At 62.3% G+C, this 15,749-nt stretch overlaps 2 protein-coding genes across 3 annotated transcripts; both read right to left on the bottom strand.

Annotated features, from left to right (window-relative positions):
- Window positions 1–680: 680 nt before the first annotated feature.
- TREX2 (three prime repair exonuclease 2) lies at window positions 681–2,185 on the bottom strand. Of its 2 annotated transcripts, none has more exons than XM_056108708.1 (2): window positions 1,888–2,185; window positions 681–1,504 (listed from the first exon to the last, which is right to left on the bottom strand). In XM_056108708.1, exon 2 carries the CDS (start codon window positions 1,467–1,469, stop codon window positions 759–761), a length of 711 nt encoding a protein of 236 aa, XP_055964683.1. In that variant the 5' UTR covers window positions 1,470–1,504; window positions 1,888–2,185; the 3' UTR covers window positions 681–758. The 2 variants fall into 2 exon arrangements, with proteins under 2 accessions (XP_055964683.1, XP_055964685.1); XM_056108710.1 differs by lacking the exon at window positions 1,888–2,185 and adding an exon at window positions 1,584–1,680.
- Window positions 2,186–2,832: 647 nt separating this feature from the next.
- HAUS7 (HAUS augmin like complex subunit 7) lies at window positions 2,833–14,210 on the bottom strand. Its single transcript, XM_056108692.1, has 9 exons — window positions 14,085–14,210; window positions 13,519–13,634; window positions 10,502–10,569; window positions 10,367–10,428; window positions 8,474–8,565; window positions 8,027–8,321; window positions 7,547–7,771; window positions 6,732–6,822; window positions 2,833–2,975 (listed from the first exon to the last, which is right to left on the bottom strand). The coding sequence occupies exons 1-9, from the start codon at window positions 14,208–14,210 to the stop codon at window positions 2,839–2,841; spliced, it is 1,212 nt and encodes a 403-aa protein (XP_055964667.1). The 3' UTR covers window positions 2,833–2,838.
- Window positions 14,211–15,749: the final 1,539 nt, after the last annotated feature.

Here is a 15,749-nt window from a genome sequence, read left to right as displayed (position 1 = left end):
ATTCCTGGGCGTGGCACCCTGCCCCACCCACCCCTTCTTACCTGTGCTTGTGCTCAGCTGCCCAACATCCGGCCCAGCCCGACCCGGCCCCATCACTTGGAGCCTCGGGTGGGGCCCCTGCGGGAGGTGCAGCAGTTCCCTGAAGCAGAGCGTAGGGGACACAGCTGTGGGAGTCCTCCGTAGGTGTCACCCTCGGGCCAGCCTGGAGCTCTGCGGCACCCCACAGGCCTCCGTAGGCCTTCCTCTCACTTGGCTGGTCCTTGCCAGACCCTTCGGGCGTGTGTTTTTCAAGGTGGCCTCCATCTCCCCGGTGCTGCCTGCTGAGGCAGACAGAAGCCCCAGGATGGGGGCAGGCGCAGCACCCAAAGACAGGGTCAGCTCCCCCGTCATCTTCCCAGGCACCCCTCCCTGTGGACTTTTTGGACGTCTGGGATGACAGTAAAGAGAAGGGACCATCAGCTAGGAAGAGCTTGAGCATGGGGGGCACAGCAAAGGCAGCTGGTCCGTCATGTTTATTGGCAGACAGGGTATGGGGGCCAACCCCCCTGCAGCCAACTCCACTGAGTGACGGCTGGTGGTGGGCCCCCGAGAAGGTTCCAGGGCTGTGGGGCCAGGCACAGTGAAGGTCTGGCAGGTATATGGACTCCAGGCACCCCGAGAGGGAGAGTGGGCTTTGAGGTCCGGGACCCAGTCGGAGCCTGTCGGGAGGCCATAGCGGGGACTCCCAGGATTCAGGCCATGGCCCGGGCCCAGCACACTCAGTTCTCCAGGCTCAGGCCCTCAGGCGGTGCATACATGGGCTTGATGTGAGCCCAGCTCAGAGCCTGCTCATCGGCCCAGGCCAGCAGCTCAGCGGAGCGGTGCAGGAAGACCAGGAGCAGCGTGTGGACGTCGCCCTCAGCCGAGTGGGCCGCGCTCGGCTCGGCTTGGAAGTAGCGGCGGAAGAGGCTGCCCAGGCTGTAGCCCTTGCAGCTCTGGGCTCGGGTGCCATGGCTGTGGGCGCGGTCCAGGCCCCGCAGCGCGGGCAGCGTGTCCAAGCACATGGTGTCTGAAGGCAGGCAGGCACCCAGGCGCTGCAGCTCCGTGCACAGCAATGGGAAGTCGTAGTCGAAGCCGTTGTGGGCCACCAGGCAGATGGGGCCCTCCTGGCGGCTGAGAAAGGCCTGCAGCGTGCACACCACAGCGGTGTCAAAGCCCGCCTTCCGGCACTGTGCCAGGCCCTCGCTGCTCAGGCCCGTGATCTCACTGGCCTTAGCCGTGAAGGGCCGCTGTGGGCTCATGCACAGCGTGAGCTTGTCCAGGACGCGGGGAAGCACCGGGGTGCCGGACTCATCCCGCTCCGGGCTCTCCAGTGAAGAGCGGTGGACGGCAAAGAGCGAGAGCTCGGCGATCTCCGGGTCCATGTTGGGGAGCCCGGTGGCTTCTAGGTCCAGGAAGACAAAGGTCTCGGCCCGGCACGCCTCAGACATGGTGATGCGCTCACAGGACGGGGAAGCGAACGCTGCTGGGGCAAGAGACACGAGGCTGAGGTCACCACGGCTGCCCTGCCCAACACCATCACCACCCCTCCTCAGGGCGCTTACAGCCCAGGGGGCAGCCAGCCACGGGGGACTGTTCCTCTGCCCCGCAAGAAGCCTCCAAGGGCGGCTGAGGCCCAGACACGAAGCAGGTCCCTGTCACTGGACACCTCAGGAGGGCCAGTCCAGGGCAGCACCTTACCCCAGACACCTGGCCTGGGAGCCTTGCCATACCCCCCTGCCCCGCACCTGTACCTTTTTCCCAGGCTCCAGTGCCCCGGCCTTGTTTCTGGCACGCGGGTCTGGCCCCAACCCGGCCGGGCCTGCCTTGGGGCTCCAGGCGGCCCTGGCCCCTCGCGCGGCAGCTTACCTGGGGCAGGCGCTGACCGGCTCTCTGCGCTGCTGGTCACCTGTCTCCACGCAGGCTGCTCCAGGCGCCCTTTAATCAGTGCCCGGCCCGCCCCCAGCCGCCTGTTGGGCAACAGGGCGGCCCGAGGCCGCAGGACCTGCGGGGCCGGCTCACCGCCCCCTCGCTCACTCGCTCACAGCCGCAGGGACACACGCCCCGTGTTTACAGACAAGGAGGCAGGCGCCCGGCTGCACGCAGGCTCCCGAGGGCCCAGACTGCCACCACAGTCCCACCGAGTCGGTCACAGGTACACCTGGGAAGACTGGTCCAGGACGGGGCCACAGAGGCCCCAGAGACAGGGCTGCTGCTCAGCCTCCAGCAGAAAGGATTGGGAAGGCAGGCACCATGGCGGAGGATGCCCTGGAAGGCCAGGGGGAGTGAGGGCACTCGCGCCCTAGCCTTCCAGGGCTCACGGTCATCCCACCTCCCATAGCGTGCCTGGTCTCTGGCGGTCTGTACAGAACAGGGACCCCATGGAAAGCCTGAGAAATGAAGGTGCAGGAGCAGAGCCAAGGCTGCCCCCCTTCCCATCCGCTGCCAAGGCCGAACAGTCACGCCAGGTTTGGGCTCTGGGGAGGGTGTAGGCCGCACCAGGGAGATGCCAGGTCATCCCAGGAAACCCCAGGAGCAGCTTCCTGGACAACCAGTCAGGCCACCGGCAACACTTCCTGGGCCGTGTCAGGCGGGCACCTCGGGGAGGAAGCAGGAGACGCCCGACCAGGTGGGTGGGATGGAAAGAGGGCCCCTGTAGGAGATCTAGACGGCAGGGGAGAGGCCACAGGAAGGTGGTGACCCTGGCTGGACAGGGCCAGCAGAACTGAGGAGGTGAGGGAACAGGAGTGATGGGTGCTGGAGGGGGCGAGGGGAAGAAGCACACGCTGTCACAGCAGACGAGATGCGGACACCAGCCCTTTATTTCCTTGCAGCTGTGCCCCGCTCTGTGCCCGCCTTCCCCAGGCCCTGAAGAGCCTGGCCCCAGCTGTCTGTGCGTCTGTCCAGCGTGTCTCCGAAAACCTTGCATTTTTCCATGAACTCTTCCATCTTGGAGGCTGTGGAGCAAAGACAGAGGCGAGAGTGGTGAGGGCGGCGCTCCCGGACTTACTGCCGGAGTCCCCGTCCAGGGCTGGCCCCTGGCAGGCCGAGCCCAGTGGTTACCCAGACATGCAGTGGCGGGCAGGCTAGACAGCCCACCAGAGCCAGGCTGGACGAGTCTCATTCTGAGGGCCTGGCATTCGGTAGGTCAGGGCGGTGCTCGGGGCCCGCTGTCTGGCTCCTCAGGCACCAGGCTCAGGTGATGACCCAGGGGTTCCTCCTTCCGGGTTCTCTGGGGGGGTCTCCTCCTGTGCCTGCCTCACTCTGCAGAGCCGGGTCCCACACGGTGAGTGGGGAAGCAGGAGGCCTCTCTGGAGGCAACGGAGTCAGCACCCCGTGCCAGGGCAGAGCTGGGACAGCTGGGATTTAGTGGTGCAGCACAGGAGGGCCTCCACGCAGAACCCTACTGACCGCTGAGGTTCAAGACAGCACCAGGGCCTTCTCCAGAGCTTGGGGCACAGCCCAGATCCTGAGATGCGAAGGGTGGGCTGGAGGACAGACACACGGTCGCGGGGCATGCAGAGACCCCAGGCCCCCCACCAGCAGCCACAGGCAGAGGGTATGGAGAGTCGGGGCGAGCAGGGCGGGAAGGCAGGGATGTGTGAGTGTGAGGGCTGAGCAAGCATGCCATGGAGGAGGAGGAAATGATGCACATTCTGCTTCCGGCCAAGTGTGGGAAAACATCAAGCTGCTCTGCCAGGACAGTCAGAACCGGGCCGGGGAGACGGCTCCAGAGGCTGGGGCGCAGGCTTTGCAAGCAGGGTCCCCAGTACCGCAGGGCTCCTGAACACCACCAGGTGGGTACCGCCCCCCACCCAAAGCAGCTCGAAACCTCCAAGGGAGGGCAACTCAGAGCAATGCCACCAAGATGGCATCAAACTGTCCCAAGCCCGAGACCAAGAGAACCTTGAAAACAAGGAAGAAGGTTGAAGGTGGTTCTCTGGGAAGCTGACAGCTGCAAGACAACTCAGAATCACCCACACAAGCCCTGAAGAATGGAGAGACACATGGGACTGGACCCTTAGGACAGTGGGAAAGGGCATTTGCCTTGCACGCGTCTGACCTGGATTCCATCCCCAGCACCCTCTATGGTGCCCTGAGCTCACCAGAAGTGGTCCTTGCAGAGCCAGGAGTAACCCCGGAGTACCACTAAGTGTGGTTCCCAAACCCAAAATAATAATGATAATAATAAAGAGGAAGAGGCCGGTAGCCAGTCAAGCTGAGAACTAAAGCACAGCGAAGGAGAGGGCAGAGTCCTGGGGAGTGCTGCAGAAGCCACGGTCTCACACCTGTGCAGAGGGGCAAAGCAAAGAGGCGGGTGAGAGGTGGACTGGAAGGAAGCAGCGTGCTCGCGCTGCTGGCCCTGGTTCGAATCCCAGCACCACATGGTCTCTCGGGTGAGCATGGAGCCAGGAGTGCTGCAACCCTCCCCATGAAATCTTTCAACAAACAGGCCGGGGCCCCGACCCAGGGGCAAAGGGTGGAAGCAGAGAAGCCGCACAGGACTAAGATGGAAATATGAGGGAAAGCACAGGGCCAGGGGCCTCTCACAAAATTATTCACGTACAATCTTCACCGCTTAGAAGCAGTTATCATCAGAAGGAGAAGAACATTCTTGAGTCAAATGACTATCTTAATCTATCCAGGCAAAAGTTTTACACATCGAAAGGCCTTAGTATACTGGGACAGATACCTTCATAACGGGCTCATCCAAGGGGAGATTCTTCTGGAGAAAGAGCAAAGAGCCAGTTCCAGGAGCCCACCTCGGCTCTGCCATTTCAGAAAGAGAGGTCCCAGAAACTGCCCGTTCTGCCTTTGTTCTCATTCTACCTATTTCCAGCCTGTGTTCCTAACACATTTACATGCTACAGTGGGACATACAGTGGGACTCCTGAGAGCTGCAAAGTGGGACTAACCCGAATGTGTGTAGCCACGCAGATGTGGAGTCATGGGAGAGTGGCAGTCATGTGGCCCGAGAGGAGTGACAGGCAGGCGGTGGGGGCATCAGGAGGCTGAAAGGACTAATGGGCCCCAAGGGTGGTCTGCACTGGAGGCAGCCTCTTGGACAGATACACGATAGTCGCACAACACTGCAAACACTCTAGAATCCCGTGTGGCCTGCCCCAGCTCCACGGAGCCACTATGGCCAGAGAGGCCAAGACAGAACCAGACTTCTTTGCTGACAGGTTGACATGCAGTGCGGGAGTGGTGCGGGGAGGAAAAGGCCAATGGCAGGGCTGCAGTAACAGCACAGTGGCTGGGGCACTTGCCTCGGATGCGGCCAACGCGGGTTCAATCCCCGGCATCTCCTAAGGTTCCCCCCATACCACCAGGAATAACTCCTGAGTACAGCGTCTGGAGTAAGCCCTGAGCACTACCGGGCCTGCCCCAGGGCAAAAGGGAAACAGCAGACTGCAGAAGCCAGCTCCCCACACCAGCTGCGCATCTCTCTGGGCCGCACGAGCAGTAGAGGGGATCTGCTGTTGGGTGCAAGCTGAGCGACATGGCGTGGGGGGCGCTGAGCCAAGTCTCTGCCGATCGTAGGTCCAAGTTCGATTCCTGGCCCCGCACAATCCCTCACACACCACAGGGAGAAGCCCCTGTGCATCGCCAGGGACGGTCCAAGAAAACCAACCCCACAAGACAAACGTGAAACGGGACCCCCCCACACACACCACACACAAGCAACTCGGGAAAGCCGAACAAAGAGGGGTGAATAGGGGCGACGTGTGGGGAGGCGAACGCAGCTCTCTGCACCAGAAAGGGGCCACATTTCTCCCAGGGGACATGGCAGCACCAGCCCGAGCTGCTGCAATGACCTCTTCCTGATGTAAAGATTTCATGGCAGAGCATGTGGAAGGAACTCCTGGCAGTGCTCAGGGGAGATGTGGTGCCAGCCAGCCCGTGTTTCTGATTCTCACAGACCCAGAGCTTCTACCATGCATGGTTCACACAACAGAAAGAGCGGGAACTGAGTGCAACAGAGGTCTCCTGGGGCAAGGTTCGGGCTGTGTGCCTCAGTGTCGAAGGCACAGCAGCTGCTGAGATTCCCGGGGTGCACCACGGGAACCACGCAGCCATCAGAGGGGTGCCCTGCTCAGGGAACACCCCTGTGCCTCAACATGCCCACCAGTCCTTTCCTTGTAACAGGGCCACCTCCTGGGCAGCTGTGAGCATGGGGAACTCCAGCTTCCAGTCCCTGCTCCTCACTGCGGCCTTTGGAGACCTGAGATGCTGGAGGCGAACTAGGAAGGCAGGAAGGATCACTCAATGGAAGGACCCAGCCTGCGCATCCCCTGGGCCTCCACTCAGGAATGGATTCTAACCAGTGCGTGGTGGCGAGCACATGACAACGGCCAGCGTCACGTGGCAGTCACAAGGCAGGACACAGCCTCAGGGTCACACCTAACTCGGCGAGCATGGTGGCAAGCAGAGCAGCCAGGGAGTGGCAGCCTTCACTTCTGGCGGGCTCAGGGGACCATAGCGGATGCCAGGGATCCTACCCGACCTGGTCGCAGGTGAGGCAAATGCCTTCCCTGCTGTGCTATTGCTCAGACCACATTTTTCTCTGTGGTTTCCTTTGTCAGGTGTCAAAGGTGTCCCAGACTGGAGCGAGGGCCCACCATCATGCTCCCAGAAAAGGCACGGCAGCCTCGGGCTGTCCCCACTGCAGCACGCCCCTGTCCCCTGGGCACCTCCATCCAGCCACTTACCAAGACTCACCACGGGGCTCTTGCTGGCCTGGCAGACTTGGTCTGTGGTTTGTCCCGACGTGGAAGTGACCTCCACAACCACCTTCAAGAGCTGGGGAGAAGCAGAAGGTGTCTATGCTAGCGGTGGGCCCTGCTTTGCACCCACATCCTTCCCTTTGCTCCCCACCCATCCAGGGAGCAGGGTGGCGAGCCAAGGCCAAGGTGACACAGGAAAGGAGGGTCACAGGAGCAAGGATCGCTAAGGACCAACTGCTCACTCTGGATGTCTGGCATTCAGTTAGAAAAAGGCAAGATGAGTGGAGAGCATGCAGGGGTTAAGGGACTGCCCTGCACCCAGCAGACTGCAGGCCACGTCCACAAAAACCCGAGACCAGCCCCATCAGAGGTCTCGTTTTCATGGCTGGCAGGGTGTTTGCTTACGCCCAGGCAAGTGGGGTTTGAATCCTGCCAACACATCTGGTCCCCCTAGCCCTGGCAGGACTGATTCCTGAGCACAGAGCCAGGAGGAAATACTGAGCACCTTGGGGGACAGAGGTGGGCCCAAATCGCCCACCCCTCAAAAGGTCTCGGCTTCAAAAATCCAAACCACGCATATGAAGCTGTACCCCAAATTGCAAACACACCAGCACCTGAGCATCAGGCTTGGAAAGTGGGTGGGTGAAGTGTCGCTACGGGCAGGCCCCGGACGAGCGAGAGCAAGCAGAGGGTGGAGACGGTGATCCCGCACAGGAATGAACACATGAACACGGAGGCTGGGCCGCGGGTCAAACGGAGCAAGTGGCCTCCCTGACGGGCGGTGAGCCTGAGATGCTCACCTGGCCATACGAGGTAAGGACCTGGTCCACGGCCTGGATGACGGGCCCACAGGAGTGCAGCTGGGGCCTAGGGCGCTGAGAGCACTCGGCCAGCTCGTGCTCACACACTTGGAGGAAAGCCTGGACGAGCTGGTGGAAGTCGGACGTGACCAGGTGCAGTGTCTGGTCCAGGGTGTTGGCATCGGTCCAGGTCACACGCACATCCAGCTGGTGCTGCTCCAGGCACTGCCAAACCAAAGCATACCAGGCGGGCCCAGCCAGGCCCCATAGGCCTCGTAGCCAGAGCCAGAAGGAGGCGGAAGAGGACTGGGAGTTAACCGAGGGAACACCTTGACCCCACGTCCAGCACATGGGCCTCAGGGAGATCCAGAAGCCTAGCCAGAACCACTGCTACAGTGATGTGCTGGGGCATGCTCAGGGCTAGCCATGGCCCAGCTGCTGGGCACTTCCCACCCCACAGCCCTGGCCTGGTGCCCTCACCTGGGCCCGGAGCGCCTCCAGCATGAGCGCCCTCCCGTGCAGCTGCGTGGCCAGCTTCTCCACCTCGTCCTGCTCCAGCTGCGCAGACACATCTGCCCCAGGGCCAGGCAGGGACGGGGCGTGCAGCTGCGGCTGCTCTTGGCTGGAGTCATAGAGCCCGAGGAGGAGGGGCTGCACATCCAGAGGCCAGGGGTCGCATCTAGGGCTCATGAGCCACTGCAGATGACTGGGGGAAAGGACACTGTCCAACAGGACCTCGTTCTTCTCCATGATGTCCTCCAAGTGCTCCTCGGCACTGCAGAGGGGCATCTGGTCACAAAGGGCGCACGGCCAAGACGAGCCTCCCCGGGCCAGGGAAGGGAGAGACAGACCCCTTCTGAGGCCTCCCCGACAGTAAGTCTCATCAACTACAGAGGCGGCCCCAGGGCACCCACTGGGCACCCTTACCTGGGGCAGCTGGCACCTGTGTGGGCCAGGCTCTGGCCCACGGTCAGCAGCTGGTCCATGAAGTGCAGCTGCTTCTGGGCACAATCCCGGCCCTGCAGAGGGAAGGCCACAGGCAGGGACAGGTCACAGCAGCCCCTGATCCCACAGAAACTGCCCAGGAACAGCTCCAAGAGAAGGCCTGGGTGTTGAAAGCTCGAACCCACAGGCTCCTTCTGACCTCAGGAGAAGTCAGAATCCCTGGGGCTCCCTGAGTTCTGGTCCGAAAGGCTGCTCCGTCCTGCTCTGGGATGCTCAGGGCCCAAGGCCTGGTCCCTGCTAGAAAGGAGGACGCACGGGCCACCCTGGCCACTCAGGCGCAGCATGGAACCCCTGGGGAGGTGGAGTGGGCCGGGGTGGGGGCGCTCTGCCCCGATGGCTGGGGCCTGGTCATTGTCTCCAGGGAAGTCCTCAGAAGCCCCAGTCTCTGGAAGCTTCTGGCATCCCAGCAGCATCACCGCACGCCTGCTCAGTTCCTCCTGATGACTCATTTTCCACATCAACCCCAGTGACTCACTTGAGCGGGGGGGCCCAGGAGCAGGATGGGGTGAGGGCATCTTTTTGATTGCCGCCCCCCCCAAACCACCACAGAATCAGAAGAGCCACTGATCTCCTGGGGGCCTCCTGGAGCCCTGAGCACCAGAGCTGGGAGCGCTGCCTGCTGTCCCCTCCTCAGCAGCCCAACAGGTGGTCTTGGCCAGTGTCACCCCCCAGAGATCCCCCAACCCGAACCAGAATCTCGTCACTTCTTTGCTGACGGCCCTTCCAGGCACACCTGCAGGCACAGGCCAGCCCAGCCCTCGCTCTGCTCCTCGGCACAGGATGAAGCGAATAGGGAGTTTGGAAGGACCACGGGCAGTCCACATGCCTCCGGGCCCCTCCGTGGTCAGAATCCCTTCCCCGGCTGCCAGGCCATCCTGCCACCTGTAAAGCCGGGGTCCCATGCCACCAGTCATCACCTTCCTGCCATTGAGGTCCCAGGGCATGTCCCTAAGCATGTCCACACCCACACAGCCCCAGGTGAGAGACGAGATGGGGCAGAGTGCAGCCCTGTCCTGGTCACGGATGAGGGGGAGCAGCCACATGTAGTGCTGTCACCTGACCATTCCTTCAATGACCCCACAGTTCTACTAACCATGGGTTTGGGGCCAACCGCGCGGCAGCACATGCTAACTTGACTCCATGTACAAATGTCCCGCCCCAAGAGTGACCCTTAGAAGAAACCGCAGATGCCCCTTCTCATGAGCTTGGGGATAAGGGGGCGCATGGAACTTCGCCCCCACCAAACGCTTCTGACCAGCTCAGAGCCTGCCAGCTACTTCCATGGGCAGGACCTGCGCACGGTGGCCAGTGGGAGGTACACTTGGTACCCATCGGCCCAGAGACTAGGTGCGCCGTCTGAAGACATGCCGGCATCTCTCATGGCCATTTTCAGCTCCCAGACACACCCACTAAACCCAGCAGCCACATGACACAGAGCAGGAGGGCGGGCATTCACATGACAGGCGCTGAGGGCAGGAGACCAGGTGACCCGCCCGAAAACATTGTACACCCTGGAACATTCTGGCACTTCCCGGGAAGTTCCAGTTACCCTAGGACCAGCTCACTCCTTACCTTGGACCCAGGTGAGTTCCAACCGTCCCCAGGAGGAGAGCCCAGATGTGGGGGCACAGTGCCGCCCAAGTGAGGGAGGCAGACTTCTCCTGCCCTGGGGGGGTGCTGGCACGTGCCTCAGGGCAGGGGTGACGATGCCACAGGCCAGGGACTGGGCACACTGCACCCCCACCCCCCAGCCTGGCCACATCTCGGAGGAGCCAGCTGCCCTTGATGCCCTCAGAGGCGCGCATCCCAGCCTACCTGCAGGAGCTCATCATCCCGCGGGCCACAGAGCAGCAGATCCGAGCCCAGCTTCACCATCTCTGCAGGAGCAGAAGGGCTGTCACCCCCACGCCAGCCAGGGCAAGGCGCGAGGCCCCCGCCCAGAATACTCACCTTGGATCTTCACCTCCACGGGGACCCCCTTGAGCGCGGTGAGCCTCTCCTTCCAGAAGGGGTACACTCTGCGAGGAGAGCACAGCTCATCAGCTCCCTTTGGGGGTTGCAGACCTGCAAGAGGCCAGTGGGAAGACGCAGCCAAGACCAGTTCCAGTCCCGAGCCCTGCCAGGAGTGACCCCCGAGCACCGCTGCTCACACCCGCCCTGATGTGAGCATGAGCAGCACTGGATCCCCATCACCTCTCCCCCTCACTGGGCCCAGGACACTGTGGAGCAGCCTAAGTGGCCCCAAGCACTGGGCCACTAGGTCAGAATCAATGGGAAGGGCAGCCCTGGGAGCCCCCCCAAAGAGGCTCGCCAATGAGGGCCGATGTCACAGGAGGTGGATTAAAGTTCACCGCGCCACCCCCCCGCCAGGTACCGTGCCACTGGGTCTGCACAGCCCCACCCATGGCAGGCACCCTAGCCCTGCCACCTTTAAGCCCTTTGTCAGTGCCCAGGTGGGAAGGCCACCTCGGCAAGCCCCACCGTCCCCCTCAGCCCAGGGAGTGACACCCGTGGAGAATCATGGCAGAGACCGCATCCCACCCCGCAACGGCTGAGCAGTTTCTAGACCCGAACTGCACTGGAAGGAAGCCTGCCTGCGCCCCCCTCCCGCCCCCCCACCCCCGTGTGCACGACCACCCAGGCTGATGCTCTGCCAGGACGGAGAGTCCCAAAGCACACTGGCCTGGGGCACTGCCAGGAGGCCGGCCTGGGCCTGGCTGCCCACCAGGCTCCCAGGGCAGAGCGTACCCCGGCCGAGACGCAGAAAAGCAGACACACAAAGGCCGAGCTGACCTCACCCAGAAAGGGCTTTTTACAAGCATCTTCCTGCGGCCGCTGGGAGAGTGCAGGGACAAAGGCAGGGACAGTAAGTCCAGCTCCTGGCAGCCACCAAGGAGAACCGAGGGCCGGAAATCCGCTGCCCAGGGGGGCTGGTGCTGGGCACCCCTTCCCACAATGCATCTCAGCTCTCGGCTGCTGCGGTTTGCTGTGCAGCCCACACAGGCTGGGCTGGGAGCGGGGGGCAGGAGGCGTGAAAGCAGCACGCGGCCCACCAGCCAATTCCCGGCAGAGGCAGCTGCAAAGCTGGGACCTGAACTGTGTCCAGGCCGGGCACTTTGGCCGGCCCGGAGCCTGCCCAGAATCATCCTGGCCGCCTCAGCAGCCCAATTTGCCTTTGAAACGGCACTAAAAGCCTTTGAGGATCGCAGCCAGGGCCTCCCACCTGTGCCTCTCTGGCCATTATCCTTCCCGGTGCTCCCTCCCACAATGTGCTCTCCAAGATGAGGCTTCGCAGCACTCCTTCCGGTGCTCGAGCCTCTCTCATTGGGCCAGGGCTGAGCCTGGCACCTGCCAAAGCCTCCCACCGGTCTCGCTGCCTTCAGCCTCTCCACGTGAAATCTGCCCGCCCAGACCCCTGAGGTAGTCTGCCGAAGCGCCAGGGGTCACTTGCCCGCTACTCCCACACTGGCCCTGCCCAGCGCATCAAGGTCAAAGGCCATGGCATGGTTTACCACCCAAGCAGCTGCCTGAGACCATCCCAGAGCAAACAGCATCTCCTCCCTGCAACAGGCTGTGCCAAGCGGGCAGAAGCGCACCCGGCACTGAGGTCTGTGCCCAGGCCCATCTGCCTAGGGGTGCCCAGCAGGGGCCCAGGTCCTGGTAATGGCTGTGAGTTGATCCAGGGCCGCGCCAGACTGCATGGAGGCCTGGGGGAGCCAAATGGCACAGTGGTTGAGGGTGCAAGCTTCACCCCAGGAACTGGAGATTTGCAAAGAGATGAGAAAAGAGACATGGGCTTCGAAGGCCGTGGAGGAGTACGTGGGACATGCAGAGGTGTGAAGCGAGGCTCCAGGCCAGGGACAAACACCAGCCAAGCTTCAGGTCCAAGACATGCCAGGGGACGACAACCTGCTGGGCAGGCAGGGGCTCCAACCGTGCCCAGGGCCTATCGTGCCTCCTGGCAAGTGTGCCTGTTGCACGGAGACTGGTCGCCCACTACTCTAACACCAGCTCCTGTCCCCCTGAGCTGCAATCTGTCAAGCCCAGTTGCCCAGGACCCTAGGCTGTGCCCAACACGGGGGACAGTCTTCCTGCCTTTTTTCCCTTTGAATGAGGGTTAAAGCACTCCCAGCTGTGTTACTCCTGGCTCTGCGCCCAGGGAGCTCTCCTGGCAGTGCTCAGGGACCTCGTGAGGTGCTGGGGATAGAAGCAGGGCCAGTGCTTTAATTCCTGGACTATCATCTCAGTCTGCCCCCACTCCAGCTTTCAGACCAATGCACAAGAGGGCTTAAAACGGGGGCAGAGAGAGCATGCCCGGACCCGGGTCCCATCCCTGGCACCTTACAGTGTCCCCTGAGCCCACCGGAGTGATCCAGGAGTGCAGACTCAGGAGTCAGCCCTGAGCACAGCAGAGTGTGGCCCACAAACCAATAAATAAATAAAACCAGAGGGCTGGGGAGGTTGTATAGTGGAGAGGGCACGTGCCTTGCACGTAGGCAGCCCAAGTTCAATCCCCAGTGCCACAAACAGTTCCCAGAACGCAACCAGGAGTGATTCCTGAGCAGGTCCAGGAGTCAGCCCGAAGCGCAGTCAGATGTGGCCCCCAAACCAAAATACAAACTCCCAATGTACAACTCTGGAGCTCCTCCCCAGAGCAGCCCACTCCTCTGTACATGTGGGGTCTTCCCTGGCCCTCTGGGCAAGATGCTGCCCTGGCACGGGTTGGCCACACGCAGACACACTGGACCCATAGGCGTAAGGAATGGGGCTGTCCAACAGGAGTCCAGCCTAGCCACTGTCCTCTGCCACCCTTAGGGCAATGTGGATGGCAACGGAACAAAGGCACAGAGGCCACTGCGCACAGCTGAGACGTGGAGTGCAGGGCTTCTCCCCTGTGACAGCTTCTCCACAGCTGCCCTGCTCGCCCAGGGGGAGGTGGGGGCTGCGGGCCAACAGGGTGCCCTCACCGGATATACATCCACTCCAGGATTTCCAGGCGGTACTTGGAGGGGGTACACAGCAGCTCCTGGATGGTGGTGGGCTCAGTGAGGTAGAGTCCCTGGAGGAAAGGGCACCTGAGGTCCTAGGGTGGAGAAGGGCCAGGGAAGGCCAGAGTCACAGGCTCGTCTTCCTCCTCCCCACGCACACATTCCCCGGGCCCCCCTCTAGCCCCCTCAACGATCTTCCCGGGCGCGCCACCCCACCCGACTCAGGCTCCAAGCAGCAGAGGACGGAGGCCTGACCTGGACAGGTGGCTTCCTCACGCCTGCCCGCACTGGCCAGGGAAGCCAGCGACACAGAGCGGCGGATTGGACCTGTTGGTGTCCCGTGGGACCCCGCAAGATCCTAGAGGCCTGGCCTGTGGCCCTCCCTATGGCACTTGCTTCGCGTCCGTGCGCGAGGCCCAAGAGACAGGGACACCCCCCCTGGGAGCCCCCCACTACGCGGGCACAAGCGGCACCCGGGACTGCGCCGGAGGCCCGTGTGCCTCCAACTTCCCAAATACGATCTGGCCGGCCCGGACCCAAGGCACCTTCAGCTTGCCGTACACCTCCACCGCTGCGTCCAAAACGCCGCTCTCGCTCGGGTCCGGGCCGCCGCTGCCGCCCCCTGCGCCGAGCCCGGCCATGTTTCGCGCTCCCGGCCGCGCCCCGCCCATGCCCCGGGCTAACTGGCCAGTCCACCTGTCAATCACGGGCCAGCCCAGCGCTCCTTCCGCCCACCCTCGGGTTGGGGCGGGGCTTCTGCCGAAGGGCGTTCCCACGGCCCACCCTCGCCCCACCCACCACGCCTTCTCATTGGGCCGCGGCCCCCCGGAACCCGCCCACAGAGGAGGGGGCGGGACGTGGAACGGAAAAAGGAGAGGAAGAGAGCGATGGGGCGGAGTGGGCAGATCGGATGGAACCGGAACGGAAACGGCCAGGACCGGAAGGGGACGGGAGCGGAACCGGAACGGAATGGGGCGGGACCGGAGCGGAGCGGAGCGGAAGCGGAATTGAAAGCTCGCGGGTGGGAAGAAGGGCGGAGCGTGGAGGACGTCAGGCGTCTGGGGGCGGGACTGACGGCGGGAGGGCCGGGAATGGGGCGGGCTGGGAACGGGGCGGGCTGGGAACCAGGGGCCGGGCGGAAGGAGGGGCTCTCCGGGGGAACACCGGTCGAGGCCCGATTCCACCAGCAGAGGGCGCCCCTGCCTTGAGCGGCTTGCCCGGCTGGTGAAAGGCCGGATGGGGGATTTCTGACTCCGTTCGTCTTCCACGGGGTGCTGATCTCTGCTTTCCCACACTCACAATTTCTTGACTTTGAATCCGGCGCCACGTCACTAGCTGTGTGACATTAGGCCGATGACCTAACTCCTCTGTGCCGCCTGGCTCTCGATGAGGTCAGCGAAAGCGCGTATCTCCTGGGGTCTGCGCCTGGAAGAACGGAATGAGTCAGGATTCCTAGGAAACACGTAGGACAGTGCCTGGGACCACGCTTCACTGTCATCCCGCTGGGCGGCTTTCTTTTCCTCCCCCCGTCTATCTTTGGAAGGTTCTGGGGCTCTTTTCTGCACCTCGCAGTCTCCCCAAACTCAGTGAGTCTGGACCGAAATCCTGGGGCCCTGTCCCAGCCCTCTGGAGCTCAGCGTGATACCCCCAGCCCCCACTCGTGACGGAATGAGGCGAGGTGGGAAGGAGCTGGGAGGTCCGAGCCCCTCTAGCCTCTCTCTGGAGGGGTTGGGTTAAAGTCTGGAGCAGAGTGGCACTGTGCTCTTTGAGCACCACGAGAGGAGGCAAGGCGGCTGCTGGCTCTGGAATCCACATTATCCTTGGGATGGGGAGTCCCGGAATTCCACTGGGGGGACAGTTCTGTCCCCTCGCCCCAAGCCCCAAGCCCTGCTGGCAGCGAAGGACTCTGCACCAGGGCATTCCCCCTCATCTTTCCCCCTTTGACTATTTTTGTTCTTCCTTTCTTTCTTTCTTTCTTTCTTTCTTTCTTTCTTTCTTTCTTTCTCTCTCTCTCTCTTTCTTTCTTTCTTTCTTTCTTTCTTTCTTTCTTTCTTTCTTTCTTTCTTAAGATCTCATTTCCATCACGGCCCCAGCTCAGACGTTCAAATTCTTGTGGGTTTTGCTGTGGATCTTTCCTAGGACTGGGGAATTTGGCGGGAGAAACCACGGCAGTTTCAGGCCTCCCCCACCCTGGCGTGTCTTCTACTCTG

Source organism: Sorex fumeus, unplaced genomic scaffold, assembly GCF_029834395.1.
Source record: "Sorex fumeus unplaced genomic scaffold, SorFum_2.1 ptg000232l, whole genome shotgun sequence".
Taxonomy (NCBI): domain Eukaryota; kingdom Metazoa; phylum Chordata; class Mammalia; order Eulipotyphla; family Soricidae; genus Sorex; species Sorex fumeus.
The sequence above is the reverse complement of the archived record's forward strand: the minus strand, read 5'-3'. Positions and strand labels throughout refer to the sequence as shown.